The sequence below is a fragment of the Parambassis ranga genome, chromosome 13 (genome assembly GCF_900634625.1).
Source record: "Parambassis ranga chromosome 13, fParRan2.1, whole genome shotgun sequence".
NCBI classification, from domain to species: Eukaryota; Metazoa; Chordata; class Actinopteri; family Ambassidae; genus Parambassis; species Parambassis ranga.
In genome coordinates this window covers 20,000,813-20,021,812 of record NC_041033.1, presented here as the reverse complement: position 1 = coordinate 20,021,812, position 21,000 = coordinate 20,000,813, and the positions used below count along the sequence as shown (strand labels likewise).

The window sequence follows — 21,000 nt, the reverse complement described above, 5'->3', positions numbered from 1 at the left end:
GACACATCATGATCTAAGAAATTTAATTAGTTGAGCTTCAAAGTGAGAACATTTATGGAGTGGTCTCAAATGGTTTAAAGGACCATGTCCTATTATATGTCTTGTTCTGTTTACTACAAGGGCATGTTTTGTTATCAGCCATTTTCCATAGGGCATCTTTGTGGTGTAGACAAGTCTGTTCAGTTTATTTATCTAGATGAAAAAAAGTTTAGCCAATATTTCTGTCCTAAAAATACCATTCTGCATTATAAATGTAATGATGCATAATTTTAATCTGAGTGCTGATTTTCTTTTGGGGTGATTTTTCCCATTCGTTTCAAGTGAAGCAGTCCAGCATCAGAATTAAATATGAGTATAGAAAGAAGAAAAAGAGAAAGTGTTAGTGAACTAGTGGCATCTTGTGATCGTGTTAAAGGAGACATTCTGGCACCTCCCTTAAAAGTGTGGAGAAGAACCTGTTGTGGCTGTAAAATCACATTACTTATTAATTCAGATTATGTATAAACACAATATATAATATTCTATTTCTGCTGATCGGTCCTAAATTATACATACTGGTTATTTGTGTCATACTTTCAGGTAAATAGTTATTAATCATTTCCCTGTATGAATATTTTATTCATTGCTAGAATTAATCCTGCATTAAGATATTAAGTCATTTTACAATCACCAGTCCAACTGCTCATGCTAACCAGCAGGTAGCATCCTTGTAATCTTTGCAGAATTTTAGTTTATCAAATAAACTGAGCATGCTTCGTGGGACCTCAGAGAATTGCTCTGTGACATAGAAACCCACAGCTACATGTCAGTGGCTGTTGTGCTCCACTTTTCTGCTGCAGTGCTTCCAAACGGACCACTGGTTAAATACAGTTATTGCTATAACAATACTATCACATGTCTGTGAAGGCAGGGTTTTCCAAAAGCACATTTACTACCAGCATCCATCTTATGGGCTGCACTATAGTTACCATAGCAACTTGTGCCCCTTGATTTGAGCGGGGGAAATCAGGTCACATTATTGCTGTTAGATGCGACCTTTTCCTTCACTTTCACAGATCTAATAGTTGGTTTCCTCTATCCTGCACACCACTCAGTGAGCGTCTCAGCTTAATTGTCTGCATTCAGTCAGGCATCAACATAAATAGAAACATAGAATTTTAATCTGGATTAATCATGGCATTTTGCCCTGAGATGTCATGGCCTGAAATTTTACTTAGCTCTAAGTAAAACATTATATAAATAAAACATTATTGACATCTAGTTTAGATTCACAATCATTTAGTAACCATTCATGTTGTTGTCAGCAGTGCAGCAGTGCTGACCTGACCTTCAGAGATTCAGCAGTGCACCTTGAGACTGGCCCCTCATGTGTCCCACATCACATACTCGTTAAATCTTAATTTGAAGAAGAGCTCGTCTAAAGCATAATTGGTGGGACACATGGAAACTGTGTTCTGGCAGGGACTAATTGAAGTGAAAACTTTAAGGTGCCCAAAACAGCATGTGTGTGTGCTCAGCAGCCTGGCTCATCTTGCTGCAGAACTAAATGCTATATCCTTAAAGTATTATGTATGTAAATGTGATGCATCATATACCATATATTCATGTTTTGGGATCACCAGTCAGCCTCTGTTTAACCAAACCATTTGTCCAAAAGGCAGCATAACAGAAGGATATTATTATTACAGAAGGGATATTTCTGGATAATGGGTTGTTTAGAGTGCCTCAGCCACTGCCTGTAGCAAAGCAATGTTTTGTCACAGTTTTAAGGTTAGAATGAATTGATTAATTCACATATATTCTCAAAGGAAGGAAAGATCTTAAAATAACTAGATGCGTGTAGGGGCTGTGCCTTTTGGCAGACTTGTGCGTTTCCTTTGTGGTGGGAGAAAGGATTTTAATTACAACAATTAAGCAGCTGCTAAATGTAATTTATATCAAGCTGCACTGCATAATCTATAAATCATGCTTAGCATTTTATTAAGCATAGGCAGATATAACAATGCAAGCCATTTTAGATCCAGTAAATTCAACACATTGCCTGATAGAGAAGAAACAGAAACTTTGCAAAAGGATTACGACCCCAACATAGTGAGCTCATGGTCATCCTTGCGCCTTGGCTATTCATGTTTGACCAACACTACACTTCAGACAAGTGCACTGTACCTTGATACTATACTGAACTGGCTAATTTAAGTATTCAGGGCTAAAATTAGTGTGCTGTTTGCTTTTTATTGGGAGCATTAACCGCCCCATTATCTTTGTGTCATCTAGATGGATGGTATAGATGGAAATTTATGTGGGCGAGATGGTGAAACATTAGCAGGTGATATGCATTGCTTTTTTTCACAGCTCCAAAAAAAAGAACCTGTTCAGGTTGAGATGTTGAATGACGATTCACATGGAGTCTCGATGCAGCGTTACTATGAAGCATGTGCGAAAAGTTTTACCGTTGTAGTCAACAACGTGTTCTTGTACATGTGCAATGCTGAATCTTGTTTAATCTAAAACATGGTGCCATTAACTGACTGACCTTCACTCACTAATTTATGCACATACCTGCTTTCTTGCCCTTTTTTGCTGCTACTTCTTCTTTCTTTGTTTCTGTGTTATTTTTTCCCTTGTATTTCCCTTTACATTTTTCTGTGAAGACCAGCTGACAGGTGCCTTTGCAGTTTGTTTTACCCCATGGGTTGAATTTATAATTTGATATGGATTAAGGAGTCCTTGTGGGGATGTGTTTTAAATCAGTGGAGACTGAAATGGGCTTTCATCCATTATCATGGTAGACGGCACTTGCATCTGCAGGTGTTTGACAGAAGTTTTCTTACTGAATGTAATCAATCAGATTGACAAGGGCTGTGGAATAAACATCTCTACATTTCCATGTGGATAAGATTCATCGAGAATAATTATGGAATAGTGTTCACCATGAACTTTATGTTCAAAAAGAAAAACGCACTCTGCTATTCAAACTGTTTTTACATAAGTGAGAAGCCATACGTCACCATTGGAGTTAAAACACATAGATGAAGAAGCAGAGCTCTCTGTGTATCTTTGTGGAGCGTGTAAGTGTGACATGACAAAGATCCCGTGGGAAATATGCGCCACTATGAAAAGACAATGCTCATAAATGACAAACAATAGAAGAGTGGTACATCCTCCCATGGGTACATGTTTTACTTAACTAACTCAAGTCGCAGTGCATACACAGGGAGTATAGATGTTTCACACGTGACGATTTTTCAATTTACTGATAAGAGGTTTTCCATACTGAACATTATTGAGATTGAAAGGAACCCAAGTTAATCCCAACAAATCACCAGATGGCGCATTTTACACAGACAGCCAGATTCCTGAATTTCCCCTCTGCGATCAATAAAGTATCTATCTATCTAGAATAGGGTTGACACCTTGATGAAGCTCAGGTGTTTGTATTCAGGCTGTTGCAGGAGGTTAACGCATATCATTCGCTGCACCAAAGGTATTCTGGTACTCTGCCACTTTGCACTTGGCTGTAAAAATGATCATGCCGTCCACAAAAAGACAAAAAGAAATTAGACCATTTCTGATCGGTTGGTTGCTTTAAAAATGTATTATCTAATACATTTGCCAGTTTAGCAGTTTTTGTACTTTTTTTTAACATTTTAAAGGAATAATTATATATTCTGAAGTGCATCTTAACTTGCCATAAACTGTAGAGAAGAGGGTTTTAGAGCAGAATCTCCAGTTCTTGATCACTAAACTAAACTTAAATGAATAAAATTTGGAGAAATGGAAAAAAAATTATCCATCGAAACCAATGCTGAAAACAGTGTACCAGCTTAGCATTGAGAGAGAGAGAAATTAGCTTTCTGTATTCTTCGGTTGTTTAAACTGTTGAAGCCTTTTCATTGGTTGGAACTGGAACCTCAAATAGTCCCTTGACATGAGTGGATTCTGCTTCTCAACATTTGGGACCCAGCAAGCTGTCATGTGTAGTTTGTGGTAATACCTGCATGATGATGTTCATCTGGTATCTCCCATGGTATCTATCCATGCAGTTATCGAAGGCTGGTGTTGTCTGACTTGCAATTTCCCAAAACAGAAGTACCACTGACTTATTAATGTCAAATTGAACTATCACTGCCTGCATAGGTTTTCAGCTGCGCTATGCAGGAGTGACTGAAGATTAGGCTCAACTCAGTCACAAAGGACAGGTTTAGATGCATACATATGTGTTTACAGTAGAAAAGAATATGGTCACCTTTATACATTTCCTTGAATTTTGCATGGTACTGAAATAACCATGCAACTTTTCAAGCTGTTCAGGTTCCTGATGATGTGTGCTCCCTTGGCAACTATCACTACCTCAGGTCACTGTGAAATTCCCTAGGTGGCTTCTGCAGTGAATCCAACAGTGCAAGGGACTTGGCATTCTACTTATTTCACAAAGAAAGGCCTGTACAGAACTTTATATTAAAGAGATAGCTGAGTGGAAAAACCCTGAACACTGAACAAATGCAGCATTAAGAGCAAGGGTGCTCTCTTATATATTCAGTAAGTGTCTGAATTTATTGAAAAAAAATAAAAAGGAAAGTTGTATACATTGAGCTGAGTCAACACCGCACAGTATCAAACATCATCTAAAATATGTATTTGCTTTTTTTTTGCGAATGGTTTGTCCATCTCTTGACAAATAACAAAATAACACTCTGCCCTTCCCATGATCCCCAGCAGCTGCAGAGATGATGAACATTTTTTGTGGCTCACTCCTCTCTCAGTCCAAGAAATGACTGTCATTTCACCAGCCTCAGTGCGCATCCCGGCATTGATTCTTAAAACAATGATGGATTTTAATGTTGTCAGACAATGCGTTTTCTGATGATATAGGTTTATGGAATGTGACTCATTTTTGCTGCAATGACAATATGCACAATCAATAATCATCATCACTGCCAAGTTCTGGAAAAAAATGTTCCATTTACTTAATAGGAAAATAATGTTATGGCAAAAAAAATGTCTGCTTGCTTACAGTCCCTCTTAACCTATTTTCCAACTCATCTCAGCTTGCCCTGAATCCTGAATTCTTCCACGTAGCTGCATGTATGTGTGCCTCCTAGCTTGTTTGGCTTTGAAGTGTCAGTGTCTTCTCATAGTCAGTCTTCTCAAAGGACATGTAAAGCATTTGCAGCGTATATTTAATACCCATGTTTTCATCACAACAGCAAGACAGCACATGTAATTTTACCAGTGTGAAAGCAGGTAGCTCCATTCAGGTGTTCACTATCTCGCGGTGAACACAATAATTGCCTGTGCTGCTCTCCCCTTTGGTAATTGTCTTTTGATTGAGGTCATCAGGACAATTAAAACCATTGAGGGGTGAAAAGTGGCAGCTAGAGACTTTAGACAGCAATGCTACGTAGTAGAAAGGATGTACAGAGGAGATAATTGTGTGTGGGGAGACCCAGTGAAGTCAGGATTAGATACTGAACAGAATGGCTTTGTCTACGCTGCTTTATCGCAGTCTATTAATTATATGCCTTTTTCAAAAATCTGTTGAAGGGAGCAGGAGGGTGTCATCAATGGTCATGGTAGAACAATTCTTGCTTTTTTTTCAGAAGTTATTCTGTGTGCCTGTGATGTAATGAATTCACTGAGACCTCAGATCCAATAGCACAGTATTTTTTATTTAATAACCCAGAACAATTCAGGACCCAAGGTAAAGAAAAAAATGACTCATCCACCAATGATGACAACATGTACTTTGTTGCTAAAATGTGGAAACAAGTTAGTTGTGTTAATATACAAATAAAGCATAAATCTTGGGCAAATTATTAAAAAGCTGAATTTTAAGAATAAGTCATCGAAGTTTTGTCAAAATCAGGTCAGGTAGTTGCCTGGGATGGGATGTTGCCTGTGATGAAGGCAGATAAACTGTTCAAATAATGATTTGGAAGCAGCTTCTGAACATTCACACATCGTTTGCCTCAAATATAAGAGCTGAATATCAGGTATGAGGCCAGGAAATATGCACTCCTCCCCAGGAATTCCTCTGGTATTGACTGACAATCACACTTTTTTTTTATCTTACAGAAGCTGTTCTCTGTGAATGTGTACCAGTGGAGCGTGGGCAGAACTAAGTTGTCTCCCCTGTCTGTATGTGGGAGATGGTGGTGGAGCTGCAATAATACACGCTAAATAAAATGAGGGTGTATGACTAACATTTTCAGGCCTAGGATTTTACAGTTTTTGTGTTATGACTTACTTCAAGGGGAGAATAACCTGAATCATCTCTATTATGGTAAAATAGGAGCAACCAGTAATCTCACAGTGAGGGTATATGTAACCTATAGCTTCTGTTCATTCGCATATTATGATTGAAGTGATGTTCACTTAAATTATTATCTAGTTGAAGTGACTAGCAAAAAATGTGACTGTTAGTTGCACATGAGTCTGTCATGGGTGTGTAGTTGCACTTAGATTTGGAGATTTTGTTTGCTAGTTTGTGTGTTTTACAGCAGTGTTTCCCCTACCTTTTAAGTCTTTTGTATTCAAAGACCTAATCACTATCTTTGTAAGACCATAGTTAAAGGTCCTATGGATATTTAGGTTACCATCATTGGTAGGAGGAGATTTGTTTTCATTTCAAACAGAGTTGTTGAGCTGTTATTTAAACTTTCATTTCATTATTTGCACAAAACCTCAATTGCAAGTTATAGTTCATTTGCAGCTCAAAGGACAGGAGGTAATGATTCAGCACACGGCGAACTAGACTACCTAATATAACGATATATCGCCCCTCCTCCTTTGTAATGAATCAATAGTATTTTTTAGTTTAGACTTGATTATGAGAATTAATCATGACACAAAGAATTGGAAGCAAACTGAGTCATTAGATTGCCACAGATGCCTACTCCCATTCCCTAAAGACCAACTAATTATCAAGTGTCTCCCTTATTTACCCTGAAGTTAGACTGAAATATAGTAAGAAGTGGTACAAACTATCCTCACATTCAGTGGGGGTATTGATATGAAAGCCTTGAGATGCAAAGATAGCATCTCTTAGGAATGCTGATAGCCACTATTGTTGCATACATGGTTTGAATGCCAGTAATCCTCATCAAATAAATATGACTGATTAGGAACATTCATGTTGTTCTTGTTAAGACTGGAAGGATGCCATTCTGTCTTTTTCAGACTGAATAGGGTGTAAATGATAGTTGAAAAGCTGCTATTTTATACAGATTGGCCTTGCAGAAATATATGGCTGGTCTATCCTCGAAGGAAAGATCCACTTCAAAGCTGCACTATAGTATTCAGATTATTTTGAACAGCAAATTTAGTATCTACACTCAACTGAATCATAATGTCACCGGGTAACCTTTCTGGAGCCGATCCAGTGAGACTGACTAAATCATTGAATTGTAGGCTCATAGGATTTTACTTTGAAACATTTTATCAAAATTAGTTTTATGTGAATGTGGAACTGAGGTTTAAAAAATGTCCTCATGTCCCAGTCAAATCACCATGGGTCCTGTTGTAGTGTCTCGTGGCTTGCATCATTATTCACTGTCAATGTAGCAGCGCCAAGATTTATCTGTTGGGTGAAATCGCTGCAACAGTCTGTACTAGTGACTCTTCAGTAAATGAGAGAGATTTTATTGAGCTGCTGAGTACAGTGCTAAGAATGTCACGCTTAAAACAAGTGCACATATTTTTCTGCGTTGTTTGTGTGAAGATTTGGCACATTTGTTTTGAAATGATTTCACCCTGTCCCCACCAAAATATGTCAGACGTGGTCAAATCAAAGTGATTGGTATTATTTAAGGTTCTCTTGCAGTTGTTTGAATAAGTGCATGTACGTCTTTTAGTCTGGTCAGAGGTTGTCTTCGCTGTAACCAAAAAAATGGCAGAGAAGTTTGTGAAAGATAGGAGGAGGTCTTTTCTTAAACCTAACTCAACCAGTGTCTGAAAATTAGGTATTCTTGTACATTTCTGCTTGCCAGATGGAGTTCTCCTACTCCAAAATGCCCAGCATTCAGCATTCAGCTTTAAAAGCAAGGATTTTAAAATAAATCATGTAATGGTAGGCTCATTCAAATTATGAAAATACAATTTTAAAGACTCCAAAGACTAAAACTGCTCTGGGTTATTCAATGCCCAGTACCCAGTCTAGGTTCTACCATGTCTCTAGATGTGGTTTGTGCTTACAAAATTTGGTTCTGTTACATGGTTTCAAAACTACTTTCAAGACACAGGAGTCAAAAACAGACAAGACAAAGCTTTATTGGCAGGAAACATACCATTATATGTTTGAAATATCCCTTTACTATAGAGAATAAATTCTTTTTAGGGCACACAACAGACAAGTGTTAGGAATAACATGAAATTAAATGTTAAATGAGTCAGTCCTACCCTGCTTAATGGCTTATGTCCTCAGACTTTTCTATTAGAATATAGAGTATGTTCTGTAGTGGAGGTTTGCATTAATGGAGGGTTCCCACAGGACTCTCCCAGCGCAGTTGTGAATAGAGTAGGTATGTTTAAATAATTGTGGGCCGTGATGTTGGAATCCTCTGAGTTTAATGAAAAAATAATGCATGTAGTTCATGTGTAGATGTGAAATATTTAATTATTAATAAGTTGGATCACCGTTTATGTGCTTGAGATGATGGAAAAAAAAATGTAGATTTGTTTTCCGTGATTTCAAGTGGATTCTAGGCCTGTTTCTCATCTGGGCAAGATCAAGGTGCTGCCAGTGGCTTCAGCTTGGGGAACGACTGTATAAGGCCCATCAGAGGAGAATATGTGAATGTGCTGCAGACAGGAGTTATTCTACAACATAACCGTTGACACTGATCACAGATCGGCTGCGTTGGCTGCTTTTGCCACCTGCTTCACCTTTGATATCTTTACAGATGCTGTTTACAGCGCCCTAAGGCTACATGCCATTTCTAAGCAGACATCTCATCCAAAAGAGTGACAAGTGAGGGAGCGGGAAGTTGACCAACTGTGGGGGTGTATAGTGGGAGAAACGATACACTGCCTGCCTCAAAGCTAAACAAACTGCTATACTAGACTGAAGACTATGGCTTACATTTTTAAACCTTTTCTTAATTTAGCAGAAACATTTTCTCCCTCATATCCTTTCTTTGGGCTGCTTAATGGTTTCCTAATATATGAAGTGTTTTGCTTGGGGAAGGCTGAAGTCAATAGAAGCTACTCATCTACAGTTTACCTCAATTTTCCTTCCAGTGCAGTGACAGAAAAGGCCCCTCAAAAGCCACCTTCATCTAACATTCACTATTATCTTCTCCTGTTGCTGGTCCCTTATAATAAAAAACCATGTCCTATTAACAGCAGGCTTGTCTTGGTCAATGAAGTGAAACTGTGTTGGGAGTAATCCCAGTATTATCATGTTTTAACTTCACCCTTTGCACCTGGATTAATACCACCAGTGTGTGTAAGGAGACGTTTGAAAGAGCTAAGCAGCTTGTAGAGGTCTCTAAGCTGTGTTTTCTGTCTGTTAGAAACATGTTTTGGTACAAATATGTCCATGTAAAACAGTGGTGCACTTTGATTGCAGCTGAAATCTTGTTATTTTATGTAGTTCACTTTAAGGTTACTTTAAGGTCAAACAAATTCCAAGAATTTTATTATAATGCTTTTAAAATTAACTTTAATTGCTCAGAGCCACATCTTTTTTCCTTATTATAATAGATTAATAATTTCTGCTTGAACAGTTGCTGTGCATTTGCATAAAAATATAAATGCAATTTTAGTTAGAAAATATTGGGATTTGAATATCAGTAGAGTACAAATGTCTGTGTGCTTGTGTCTTCAAGTGTTCATGTGACAGTATCTACAAATCAATGAGCAAGTGTCGCAGAGATAAGTATCATAGGCCAGTGAAGTGTCATTCTTTCACTGCCTAAATAATATTCAGATGTTTACTACCTGCAGGCATATGTTGGTATTTTTTGTGCTTGTTAAAAAATGTAGACAGATTGAACAGCCATGTTATTCAGCTTATGCCATGTTTGGAAAAAACATGTTTAGGAGAGCTGGTAACTGCTTTCTTGGGGCTTTCTAGAGTGTAGTGCTGTGCATATAAGGGCACCAGGAGGTAGGTTTATACTGTCTTTTTGTATGTATTTTGCCACCTTTTTCTGGCATGTTCGCTCCGTTAGCCACTGCTTGCACTTGACAGATATTTGGTCAGTCCATGTCACATTTCAAACCCATGCTGCTACCATTTACAGTCAATGGTTTTGGTCCCAGAGGTTGTCCTCAGTAGCTCTTGGCACATTTATTCTTCTGTCACATATGTTCTCACGTGACCATCATGGACCTTTTAACATCAGGCTGTATCACGATTGATCAGCACTCAGTCGTTGAAAATTGAGTGTGACATACTACAAAAGGATGAATTACGCAAAGGTTTTTTCTAATTTTAATATGATTGCACTTCTATGGAAACATCACAATAAGAAGAAGATGGGTCTTCTACATATATAAATGTAAAAAAATATATATTCTGTGAATCATACATTTTTAAATTTGAATAGTATAGGTTTATTTTAATTTTAACTATCTATCTATGCTATCAGGATGGCACACATTCGAGTTTTGCTTGCATTCTTTGAAAGACTTTCCTTCTTATATGTGAAATGTGAAAATGATAATGTATATCAGGCTAGTACATTTGTCAACTGCCGTGCTTCAACAACTGTTGTGTTTATACCTTCATTAAAACATGTGAAGTTTAACCATGGTGCTATTGTTTACAATCCTGAACAGAGAAAAAACATATTAGTGTTGTTAGCACTAAAAAAAAATACTCACACTGCAACTGAACAGACTGTTCATCCAATTTTTACACAGCTGTCAAGGGCACATTTCTTCATTCCTGTCTATCAAGCAAAAAGTGCTTAATGAGAGTGTAGCTATGGTAGGAATTCTTGCAGGTGATGTGTGTGACTTACTTTTCGAGTGTCGGCCTCAACATTTGGTTTTACGTGTAACACCCCTATACAGCACTGAGTCCAACTAGAAGCATCACATTGAGAACTGTCAGAGGACCTTGTTGCACTCTCCACACTGCCTCATTAATAATCATCTGGCTGAGCTGTGATCGCCTGGACAGAAATGTTGCAGAATCCAGTTCCACAGCCCCCTAACGTACAGCATATTGCACACACCTGGAAAAGTTGCAGGGTACTTTGGAGTGCAAGTTGTTGTGCTGGAGGGAAGATTTGTCTTTCAGCGGAATACATTACAGACTCTCAGCATTTCTCTGTATGAACACTTAGAGCTGAACTGTTTCAGGGCTCAAAGACTGCATAACCATGTTCATGATGAAATGTAGAACAGTGCCTACATACATTCACAGGTATTATGTTATTATCTTAACCTATGCAGTTTATTTCATACTTTGCATGTGTTTGTTTCTGCTCTCCCGTTTTCCTACTAAAATATATAGAGAACAGAGTCTGCAGATGGGATTTCTGAGTTCTGTGAGACATCAAGCAGTCAAGTGGAGTGAACTGTAGGTTTGATGAGTGCTGAAACACTTGATATACTCTTCTCTCAAAAATGATAAATACTTGACAGATGTCAGAAAAGATTCACATCGCTCTTACCATAAGTCAAGTTATAAAAGCAATGTACACTAAAGCGAGTGTGCGAGTTTTCTAAACATGTTATTTTATCTAGACATATTTTTTGAGTTATTGTTATAATGATTCACTACTTTACTGTTTTCATTCTTCTGACAATAACAATGTAGTATACAGAAAAGAACAGTATGCAAGCTCAGCCCTACTAAACAGCTCATTTAACAAAAGCAATTTGACAGAAATGTCTGCACACCCGACACAACTCGGAGATTAAGAAGTTTGCTAATGCTAGCAGCAGGAGCCAGCAACAAATAAGCAACTACCATTAAAGAAATGAGAGAATAATAATAATAAAAAACTCCTACCCTTTGTTTTGACCAGCCGGTGTTGGTTGTTGATAAAATGTTGTCACCTTGTCAGCCATCACTAAGAAGCTGTCTTGCCGAAGGTGCATGAGTTTGTGAAAATGCAGCCCAGTGTCTCTCATCAGCTTAACTGTGCAGTGGACTGATGTGAACTTTATTCTCCAGTGATACTTACTATAAGCAATGCAGTTTCAGGGCTTGCACAGCAGCCAAGCTGAAGCAGGTGCAGTGTTTAAAGTCATTTAACTTTAATGGTAATTAGTGAAATAAGTAGTACTACTCAGTATCAATATCAAGTACCTGGCCAATTTTTACAGTCATACACAACAACACAGTGTATGCAATATGGTGGATGTTCTATCGCACGTTTGTGCTCCTCGTATGACAGACTCGAGGAAGGTCATAGTGAGGTGAAGTATGAGAAACCTTTCCTTCAAGGAGAGAGCTTTTCACCAGACAGCTGTCTAGACAGTCGCTCTTCAGCTGTTTAAATGTGTACATTCAAAAGCAAGTGTGAAGTGTAAAGAAAAGAATGGCAACTATGGTATCACCCCCCGTGTTTAGTTAACTTTCATCTGAATAGAAAAGGCTTAAAGTCATAGAAGAAGCTGGCTGCATGTGGTGAACAGCCTGCAGTCACATAAAAAAACAGCTGTTATTATAAGGAAAAGTAACAGTGTCTGTTTTCATCCTCTCTCTTTCTGAATAACAGCCTAATTGCTATGCCATCAATTGTTTAATCCACCAAGACCACTGCTTTTGCATTGTTCATTGCAGGGGAGCAAATGAGGTGAGCCAAAGACAAGGAGACATAAATGATGAATGTGAGATGACTCCTAGTGGATCTCGACATGCTTCCCTCAACTCTCAGAGCTGTCTGTGCCACGGCATTAATGATCCAAATGACACAGGCACAACTTAAATGAATATGAGAGCCGCCGCTGTCACTGACATAAAGAGAGGATGAGAAACAAAGCAGGGAATCAAACAGATGCACGCTTCTTTCAGATAAATACATTTCTGTGGAGATGAATGGCGCTGGTGGAGTGTAACAGGGTCAGCACAACACACTTTTCATAATGTGGGCCGACAAAAACAGCAATGTATCCCAATAATACTGTCATTCGTAATTACAGGTATATTATTCTCGGGATATCAGTGTTGTTGTAGTCATGTATTGATGCTGAATTTACAATGCTGGAATCATTAAATTTATAGGATTTAAGTGTGGTGAAGGTCTGAACTTAAGGATTTGTGTACAGTGTGTTTGAAACGTAATGCAGTGCAGAATTCCGTATGGGTGCCCAGTGATTTGTTGTAAATAGAGATCAGAATAAAGTTACAGGAAAGGTATTAATAATTTGATAATTAATATATACAGTAGGCAGCAGAATATACTGATAAATGCAGGCATTCAATAATATACAGTATGGTTCATAGAGCGGCTTTTATGATGGGTTTATTTTAATACTTTTAATAAAATCATTGTATTCATTTTCTTTAAGAAAGATGCATACATAGCCTATCACACTGTGTATTTGGAGTGTACAAGAAACATATCAAATCAGCAGCCTAGTTAATGATGTGGGTCACAGTCCAACTGATTTTATGCAGCATGTTTGTTTTTTTATTTGTTTTTCCTCCTCAACAGCAGACGTGTGACACTTGTCACTATGTGAAACATAATGGGAATTTATGACTGGATGCATGTAGAGTGTGTAGAAACTCCAGGAAGGGAGAAGGCTTGTAACTCACTATGTTTACATGAAATGGTGGGGTGCTGAACAATCTTGTCATGTGTAATTTCCCTGTGGGCCGCATGGTGTGGTGCGAACATCTCTGTGTGATCGAGGGACAAGAAAGTAATGCAGATTCCTTTTAATCTTTAGTGTTCTTTGGGGTGCCACTCCATGCATGTGATAATTAGACATAGTGTAGGTCTTCCCACTAACCGATCTTTTGTTCTCTCTGTTTGTAGATACAGCTTTAATGAAGAAGCAGACCTGCTAACATTTTGGCAGAAGGGACCCTCTTTAAGAAGTATGGGGTCACCATGGAAACCATTTCTCCTCCTGTCTATCATCAGTGGCCTTTCAGGTAAGAAACCCAAAGGGTGGTGCTCAGAAATAATAGTCATAAGTAGATGAACCGAAAATTACAAGTGCTGAATTCTACTGTAATAATATGGCAGTTGTAAAAGTGGCACGGCTGGGAGAATGAATATATTTATGGTTGTGAAGGGCAGGGCACCACCCACATGAAGAAGAGGTATCTAGATCTATGAAATTATGAATTTCGCATTTAAGAATGAAAAGAAGTGAAGATGCCATGATTATTCAGTAAACCCACTCTCTTTGGTTTCTAAGTCTGGGATAATTGACAGGCAGTAACAACCATCCGCCACTGATAAGGCCTCTTTACAACTGCACTTTTTTCTGTTTGCTGACAGTTTTGAATAGTAGCTTAATTGCCTGCCAGATATTACTAGACGAATATTTTTCTACTTAATTAAGAAACGAGTGTCAACACTCAATTTGTTAGACATGAGTGCTTGTCCAAAACACCAATGACGTATTGTTTTTGCTATAGTGGCCCAGAAGCAATTTAAAACTTTAACCTGGCAGGGCTCTTGCTGAAGGGATTACATATCTTATCTGACCTGGGAACACCTCGGGATCCCCCAGGAGTTACTAGAAAAGGACTAGAGAAGGAGACGCCTGAAATGCACTGCTTAGCATGCTTAGCATGCTGGCTGGCTGGACAGATGGATGGATGGATGGATGGATGGACAGCGGATGGGAGGATGGATGGATGGATGGATGGATGGATGGATGGATGGATGGATGGATGGATGGATGGATGGATGGATGGACAGACAGACAAGGGGTTAGATAGAAGACAGTCTTCTGTTCAATCTTCCAAGCTTAGTTTTCCTGCTGTTGTATACTGCAATAGTGTGATTAGCAGTGAGTGCACAATTTTATGTTCTATATAAAGTGTCTCTCTTGGTCAGTTGGTCTAATGGATTCTGCCCCTTTTTAATGTTTTTTCAACCCACCAGCAGAGGGTTCATGCACTCTGTGGCTCTTGCTGTGCTTCATTTATGGGCGTCAAATGAACAGTGCTGACCTCACTTGTCTGCTTGTTAAACCATACTATTAAATGGAAACCACTGTTTAAGTTCTGAGCTGTCTCTGTCACCCCAGGGATTGTTAGATTTTGAATAAACTGCGGACATTTTTTATTGGAAAAAGACCTATTAATGACTGCATTGAAGCCAAAACTGCATGTGAAAGGCCACCCTACACTAGGGTCTGGGGTAGCAATGATGAACAAAGAAATGGAAAATCAATAACTTTAGGTGTTGCGAGTCTGGACAACGCATACGTCCTATGTGTTGTGAAGTACTGAAGGTACCACAAGGTGCATTTTTTTGTACTATAATCCCTGAATTCTGCAGTAACTTTGGGAGGGAATAAAGTTATTTAGATTTGTTGTAATCAACCAAACTTTATGCATTAGACAAAAAATTGTTAGGAACTGTAATGTTTGTTGAGACTTTAACTAGTTTATCAAGATTATAGACGGGGACTCTGCAGCTTGTACAGTTAATTTGTTTCAGCTGAGTCTATTCTAACCTTTTATTTTTGATCTCAGGATTTGGCTCCTTGGTACCTTGGACGCATATAGTTGACAGAATTTGCTCAGCTTGCTCATTATAGGTGTCTCAGCCTACTGCTACTACATTCTCTCCTGTTGTCTTACTGCTTTGGAAAATAATTGCCTCTCAGAAAAAATGTCCTTGTAAGGTTTTCTTTGTGTTGATTTTTCTATTGTTAAATTCCATACTCATATGGAGAACAATATATGGCTGCACAGACTGTTGTTGTCTTTACCAAGATTGCTATTTCAACCATAATAGCTCAAATACATTTTTATATCCAATCATGTGGGGTCTCTGTCTGTGGCATTTACATAACACATATAAATAAATGCATTCTCCCAAATTGATGATCACAGTGTTTCCATGACATTTGGTGCATTTATGCAGTTCCCCTCTGCATTTCTCCCACTATAATGCCATGTGTATTTGTAATATGAGAGTACCAGGAGATATATCACAGTGTACACGAATGAAGTTTTATGAGCATGGCATAAAAACACTATATGGACATACACACTACACATCAGATTTGTCCTTAGGCATATTCTTGCCTGAAATGATACGCCTTTACTTTTGTTTGCTTTCTTTGCTCTTCCCGCCGTGGAAGAAATGTTCGGATCTCCTTCATGTATGCTTGTATTAAAGAGACTCTCGGTGGATCTGAGATACTTCCTGCCATTACCCATCCACACATTAACAGCTGAGCCTTATCGGTAGCTGAAAACAAATTAGAGTTGGACATTTTGTCGAGCCGTGCTGCTGATACCATCATTGCGATACGAAGTGTTAAAAGATATCAAAGCTGACAAGCCTGCTGGTAAATGTTAAGTACATAGATTCTGTTTTGGAGGATAAAACTGTTCATTTTACTCAACAATTGCTCGACTAATTTTGGACCAAGTAGTGGTTTCCACTTCACTCAGAGCAGCATTGAGAACTGAATATGCTTTTAGCCCTTTCAACTATCAGAAATACCGCATGTCACATTTTGGTAAGAGTGCCGCACTTCTAACTGGTTTTCAATATTATCAGCAGCGGGAGCCATGAGCAGCCGTTCCCAGGGGTGTGCAGCTGTCTTTGTCTATTATAATACTTTTGACACAATGGGTTGTGTAATGGATTATTGACCTAATGTTCTCTCTGAACATTCTGAAAATCCTTACTTTGAAGACAGTAGTTGCTGTTTTATTTTCCTCCATACCTGTCTCCACTATCCAATCGTTTTTTCATTGCATAGATGTTTAAATCACACAGAAGCAGAATTAGATTTCTCTCATATCTAAAAGTGGGTTGGGCAAGCATGATGTCTGGAGCCATTTTTTCCCCTCTCTCCCCCACCCTCCCAAGTCTCGGTGATTGAAATACAATGTTGCTTGGAGTGTTAAGTGTGGAATGGTAATTCAGCTGTTCCTCGGCTAACTCAGAGGTATCTCAATATTAAAAGTGGGTTGCAGGGAATATAGATGTGTGGTGCCGTATAAGTGATGCATGAAGTCATTTTCACCAAGGGCAAAAGAGTCACACACCAGAATTATGGTTGTGCACCGTATGGGGAAACGAATGAGTATTTGCATGCACTACACACAGCAGGACCATGCAATGAATATTTTGCTGTGATTGAAAAATAAACTTAAAAAAATATGGAGCTGTGGTTAAAAAGTCATCTCCAAGGCATTGGGGTTAACTATGCATTCAGTAACCAAAATGTCACTTAAATTAGGAGCAAGAAGCAACAGTTGCTTCTCACAGTTCTGCATCAACTTTGTACAGTTGCGTGAAATAATCTATTTTTGCTCCTACCACAAGGGACTGATGGATGTACTCCAACTGGCAGGAGAACGTAGTTTGTGTTGCCTCTCTCGTACTCACAGCTAGAGTCCAGGAAATAAAATTAACCAAAAAATCATTGTTTATTTCTGTGACCCTGAGAAGTTTGACACACTATTCAAGTCTTGGCAGTCAAGCTGCTTCGGTGTAGTGATCCACATTCAGCACCCTGGGATCTTGGTATACAAGCACATACAATGAGTCTCTGTGTGGACGCCAAAGTTTGTGCTGCACAGCCTCAAGCCAAATACAAGTAGTTTGTTGCCATTCGGTTCAATTTTTAGATACAGGGAACAGTATACAACCTCTGATCTTGTGTCATTTTATTGCTAAAGTAAAATCATAGCATACTAGATAGAGGCTCACACACTTCCCCTTTAGGAGGTTTGTCACATTAACACCATACATCATGCAACACCACTGTGGTTTCATTGTTACTCTGGCAAGGTTGAAGCAAATCATACAATCCCCCATAGTACACGGAGGATCAGGGAAAAAGACTGGGGTTTTAGTAAGTAGTCCACTGTGATAGGAGGTGAGGTGAGGTTGCATATGATATATGGATTGTTCTATCTGTAATGATATTCTGCTGAATAAATGGTCTCAAGCATAATCAGCTTCAGTCAATATAATCTCCCTGTGAAGGTCTTCATTAATCTTACAGGCTATGGCTAATCATGTCCGTCTACTTGAGCCCCCATGAGCGTCTCACCTACTTAACTGTATGTTATTCTAATTAATTTTTCACACTGTGGTCCAGAGACTGCATACAGAGCCTCACCAGACTCACACATTGTCTCCAGTGCACTGTCAACTCAATGACCTAATACAGCTAGATGAGTTTTTTAGCATTTCTCCGGGCTTTGCTTCCCTAGGTCTCACCTCTGTTGACTTGAAACATGCCATCCTCCGTTAGCCTCACCTTCACCCCTGCTGTTGCTTTGTTTGCTATGTTATTCCCTGATTTAAAGCTATGTTCGTGTGTTATTCCTGTAAAAGCAGACTAGTATAAAAAGTTGATCTTTATTCAAACAAACACACATTCAAATAGTCGTACATATGACAATACGGACAAGGTAACAGGGCGCGTTTGGCTTTTTGTTCTTTGTTCAAGTATAAAATGGCTGTTGCCTTCTTTGTTGATGTTATCTTGGAGGTGGTGTTAAGGCCTGAAACGATCGCTGATGGCATTGCTCCAGAGCTCCCTGAAACACAGCAGGTGCAGCCCTTTCAACAACAATGAGTGTTTCTGATTTTGCACCCTCTGAAAGATAGGGATCAGTGGGATCTGCAAGGGTCATTGCTTTTATCAGATGAAGGTGACAGCAGACAAGAGCAAGTGCCTGTCGGCTTCAGTAGTCAAACAAACAAAAGAGACTTTTTTTTTAGTATGCAGCATTTGTCAGGGTTTAGCCCCATTCTGGAATGTTGTTTTCCTGGGTTACTTCTACTTGACAAAACTGCATGCAGAATGTATAGGCTGTCACTGACAAAATATTCCTGTGACTTATGCATAAGGGACATAAGGGCAGATTTGCAAGCAACATATGTATATAGGCTGCTGCGTGTCTGTATTTGTGTGTACATATTTGTAACATCTGTATTCTCTGCTATGAGCAAACATCTGAATGAGAAATGTCAATCCAAACACCCCCAGTGACCAGTTTCTTTTGTAGCAGTCAACCTTGCTGTCAAGAATTGTTTCGGGCTTGTAGTTTATTACTACAGGGACACCTAGCAACATCAAGTATAATCCAATTCAACAACACTTACCATTTCCACAGACATTAATAGTAATAAACTATGGCATCATGTCTTGAGTACGGCATTCTTCTGACAACCTAACCACAGAGTCATGTTATATTAAAAAATGTTATCGTGTGACTCCAGAGCTTTGATTACCATGCACAAGTTCTGGGCCCTCTACAACATTTGCACTGCAATAAACTGGTTTTCTTTATGGATTTGGCCCAGTCTGAACCAGCAGCTAAAGGTTGCTTTAACACCACAGGGAAAAGGGCTTTGCATCCTAGAGTTTTTGTTTGAACTACTACTCATTTTGTCAGATAATTTCACTTTTCTCAGTGCTGCTTCAGGCGAAAAATCTCTAGGAAAATCTCTATGAATCGTAATTATTTTTATTCTGGTTGATTTGATCTGATTCAGGTACAAAGTGGAGTATTTCTTCCTGTGAAATCACATTCACGATAATGAAGCATGCTTACATTATCATTTCAAACCACAACAGAAGTGTGCCAACTGACATTAACGCGGTATGGCATGTTTACATGTAGATCGCCTGTTAAGTAAGAGAAATGAGCCATTTGTTCCGACAGCATTTTGAACCTTGACTAAATGAAGTCAATGCAGCTGTCATCTTTTAACAGGATCATCCTGTTTTTATAACAAGCTGTTCCTTTGCCATCATATTCAGCTTTTTTGCACCATGCTGCAACTGTCACAGCACAGCCGTCAGTCAGAGAGATGCTAAGATTCAAACATGCATGTTTGCAACAAGTGGGCTAACTTTCACTCTGCTGTTCAGTCTGCTGCGAAACTTCAGTGTCAAATAAAAAGCTGGAGATTATGTTGTGTCTCTCTCTTGATAATTGATCCATTGTTTCTAATTGCGCAAAAAGCCATTAGATTATACTGCCCAGCAAAATCCTTGTTCAGCGTCCTGCAGTTTGATTTATTTAGTATTGTATGTTAATTTATACAGTATAAACCTCTTAAAGCGTGTTTATATAGCCGTATGCACCCTACTGTACTAAGACGTTTCCTAAGAAGCATTCAGTTGTACTGCAAACAAAACGATAAGGGGTATTAAACTTTGTCTAAATAAGTGATGTTAAGTACACAGAAGTAGTAACAATAGCAGTAAAAGGCTTAACATTGTTGTGGGCATCAGTGGTAAGAATGAGCTGATTCTCAGCAAGATAAATGATTTAACTGACTACCCAACTAACTACTAATTGCTTTGCGTTTCAATTTTGAAACTCACAATACCTTTAATTTTAAATGGAGTTCCATATCCTGCCTCTCCCCAGAATATGTAATACAGTAATTGCCCGCTCTCCATTTGTAGATAGCAGTATTTTTGCAGCTGACAAGTCCCCAAAGACACATAATTATTTCTCAGTTTTGTTCAGTTCTTTCATAGCACTTTATCATGTAGTGCAAAACACTCCCACCCCCCCGTTTTGCAGAAGACTGATTAGACTCTCTCTGAACTTCCACTTTCTGGTCCTTTGCATTTTAGTATTGTGTGTGCACAGATATGTTTCTGTTTTATTCATTTGTTTTAGTTGCATTATACATATACTTTGCTGATAGGCTGTCAATGTGAAAATAATAGTTGTTTGTTTGAGTTGTTATATTTATAGTATCATAAAAGTGCAACACACTGGCACATTATCTCACTTAAAGTAGATATAATTCTTCAAAAGTAAGAGGTAATATATGAGAACTGACAGCCTCCACTGTACTTTTACAGAGAGGATATTATTCTGAACCTCTGTCAAAGAAGCTGGTTCTCTCCTGT

At 38.6% G+C, this 21,000-nt stretch overlaps 1 protein-coding gene across 1 annotated transcript in view; it reads left to right on the top strand.

Moving 5' to 3' along the window:
* The window catches only part of cntn5 (contactin 5), an 86,051-nt gene that overhangs the window by 7,137 nt on the left and 57,914 nt on the right, over positions 1-21,000 (top strand). Inside the window, exon 2 of the mRNA XM_028420126.1 lies at positions 13,944-14,062. Within this exon, the coding sequence (XP_028275927.1) occupies positions 14,008-14,062 (55 nt within the window). The 5' untranslated portion in view covers positions 13,944-14,007. The remainder of the gene's footprint in view (positions 1-13,943; positions 14,063-21,000) is intronic.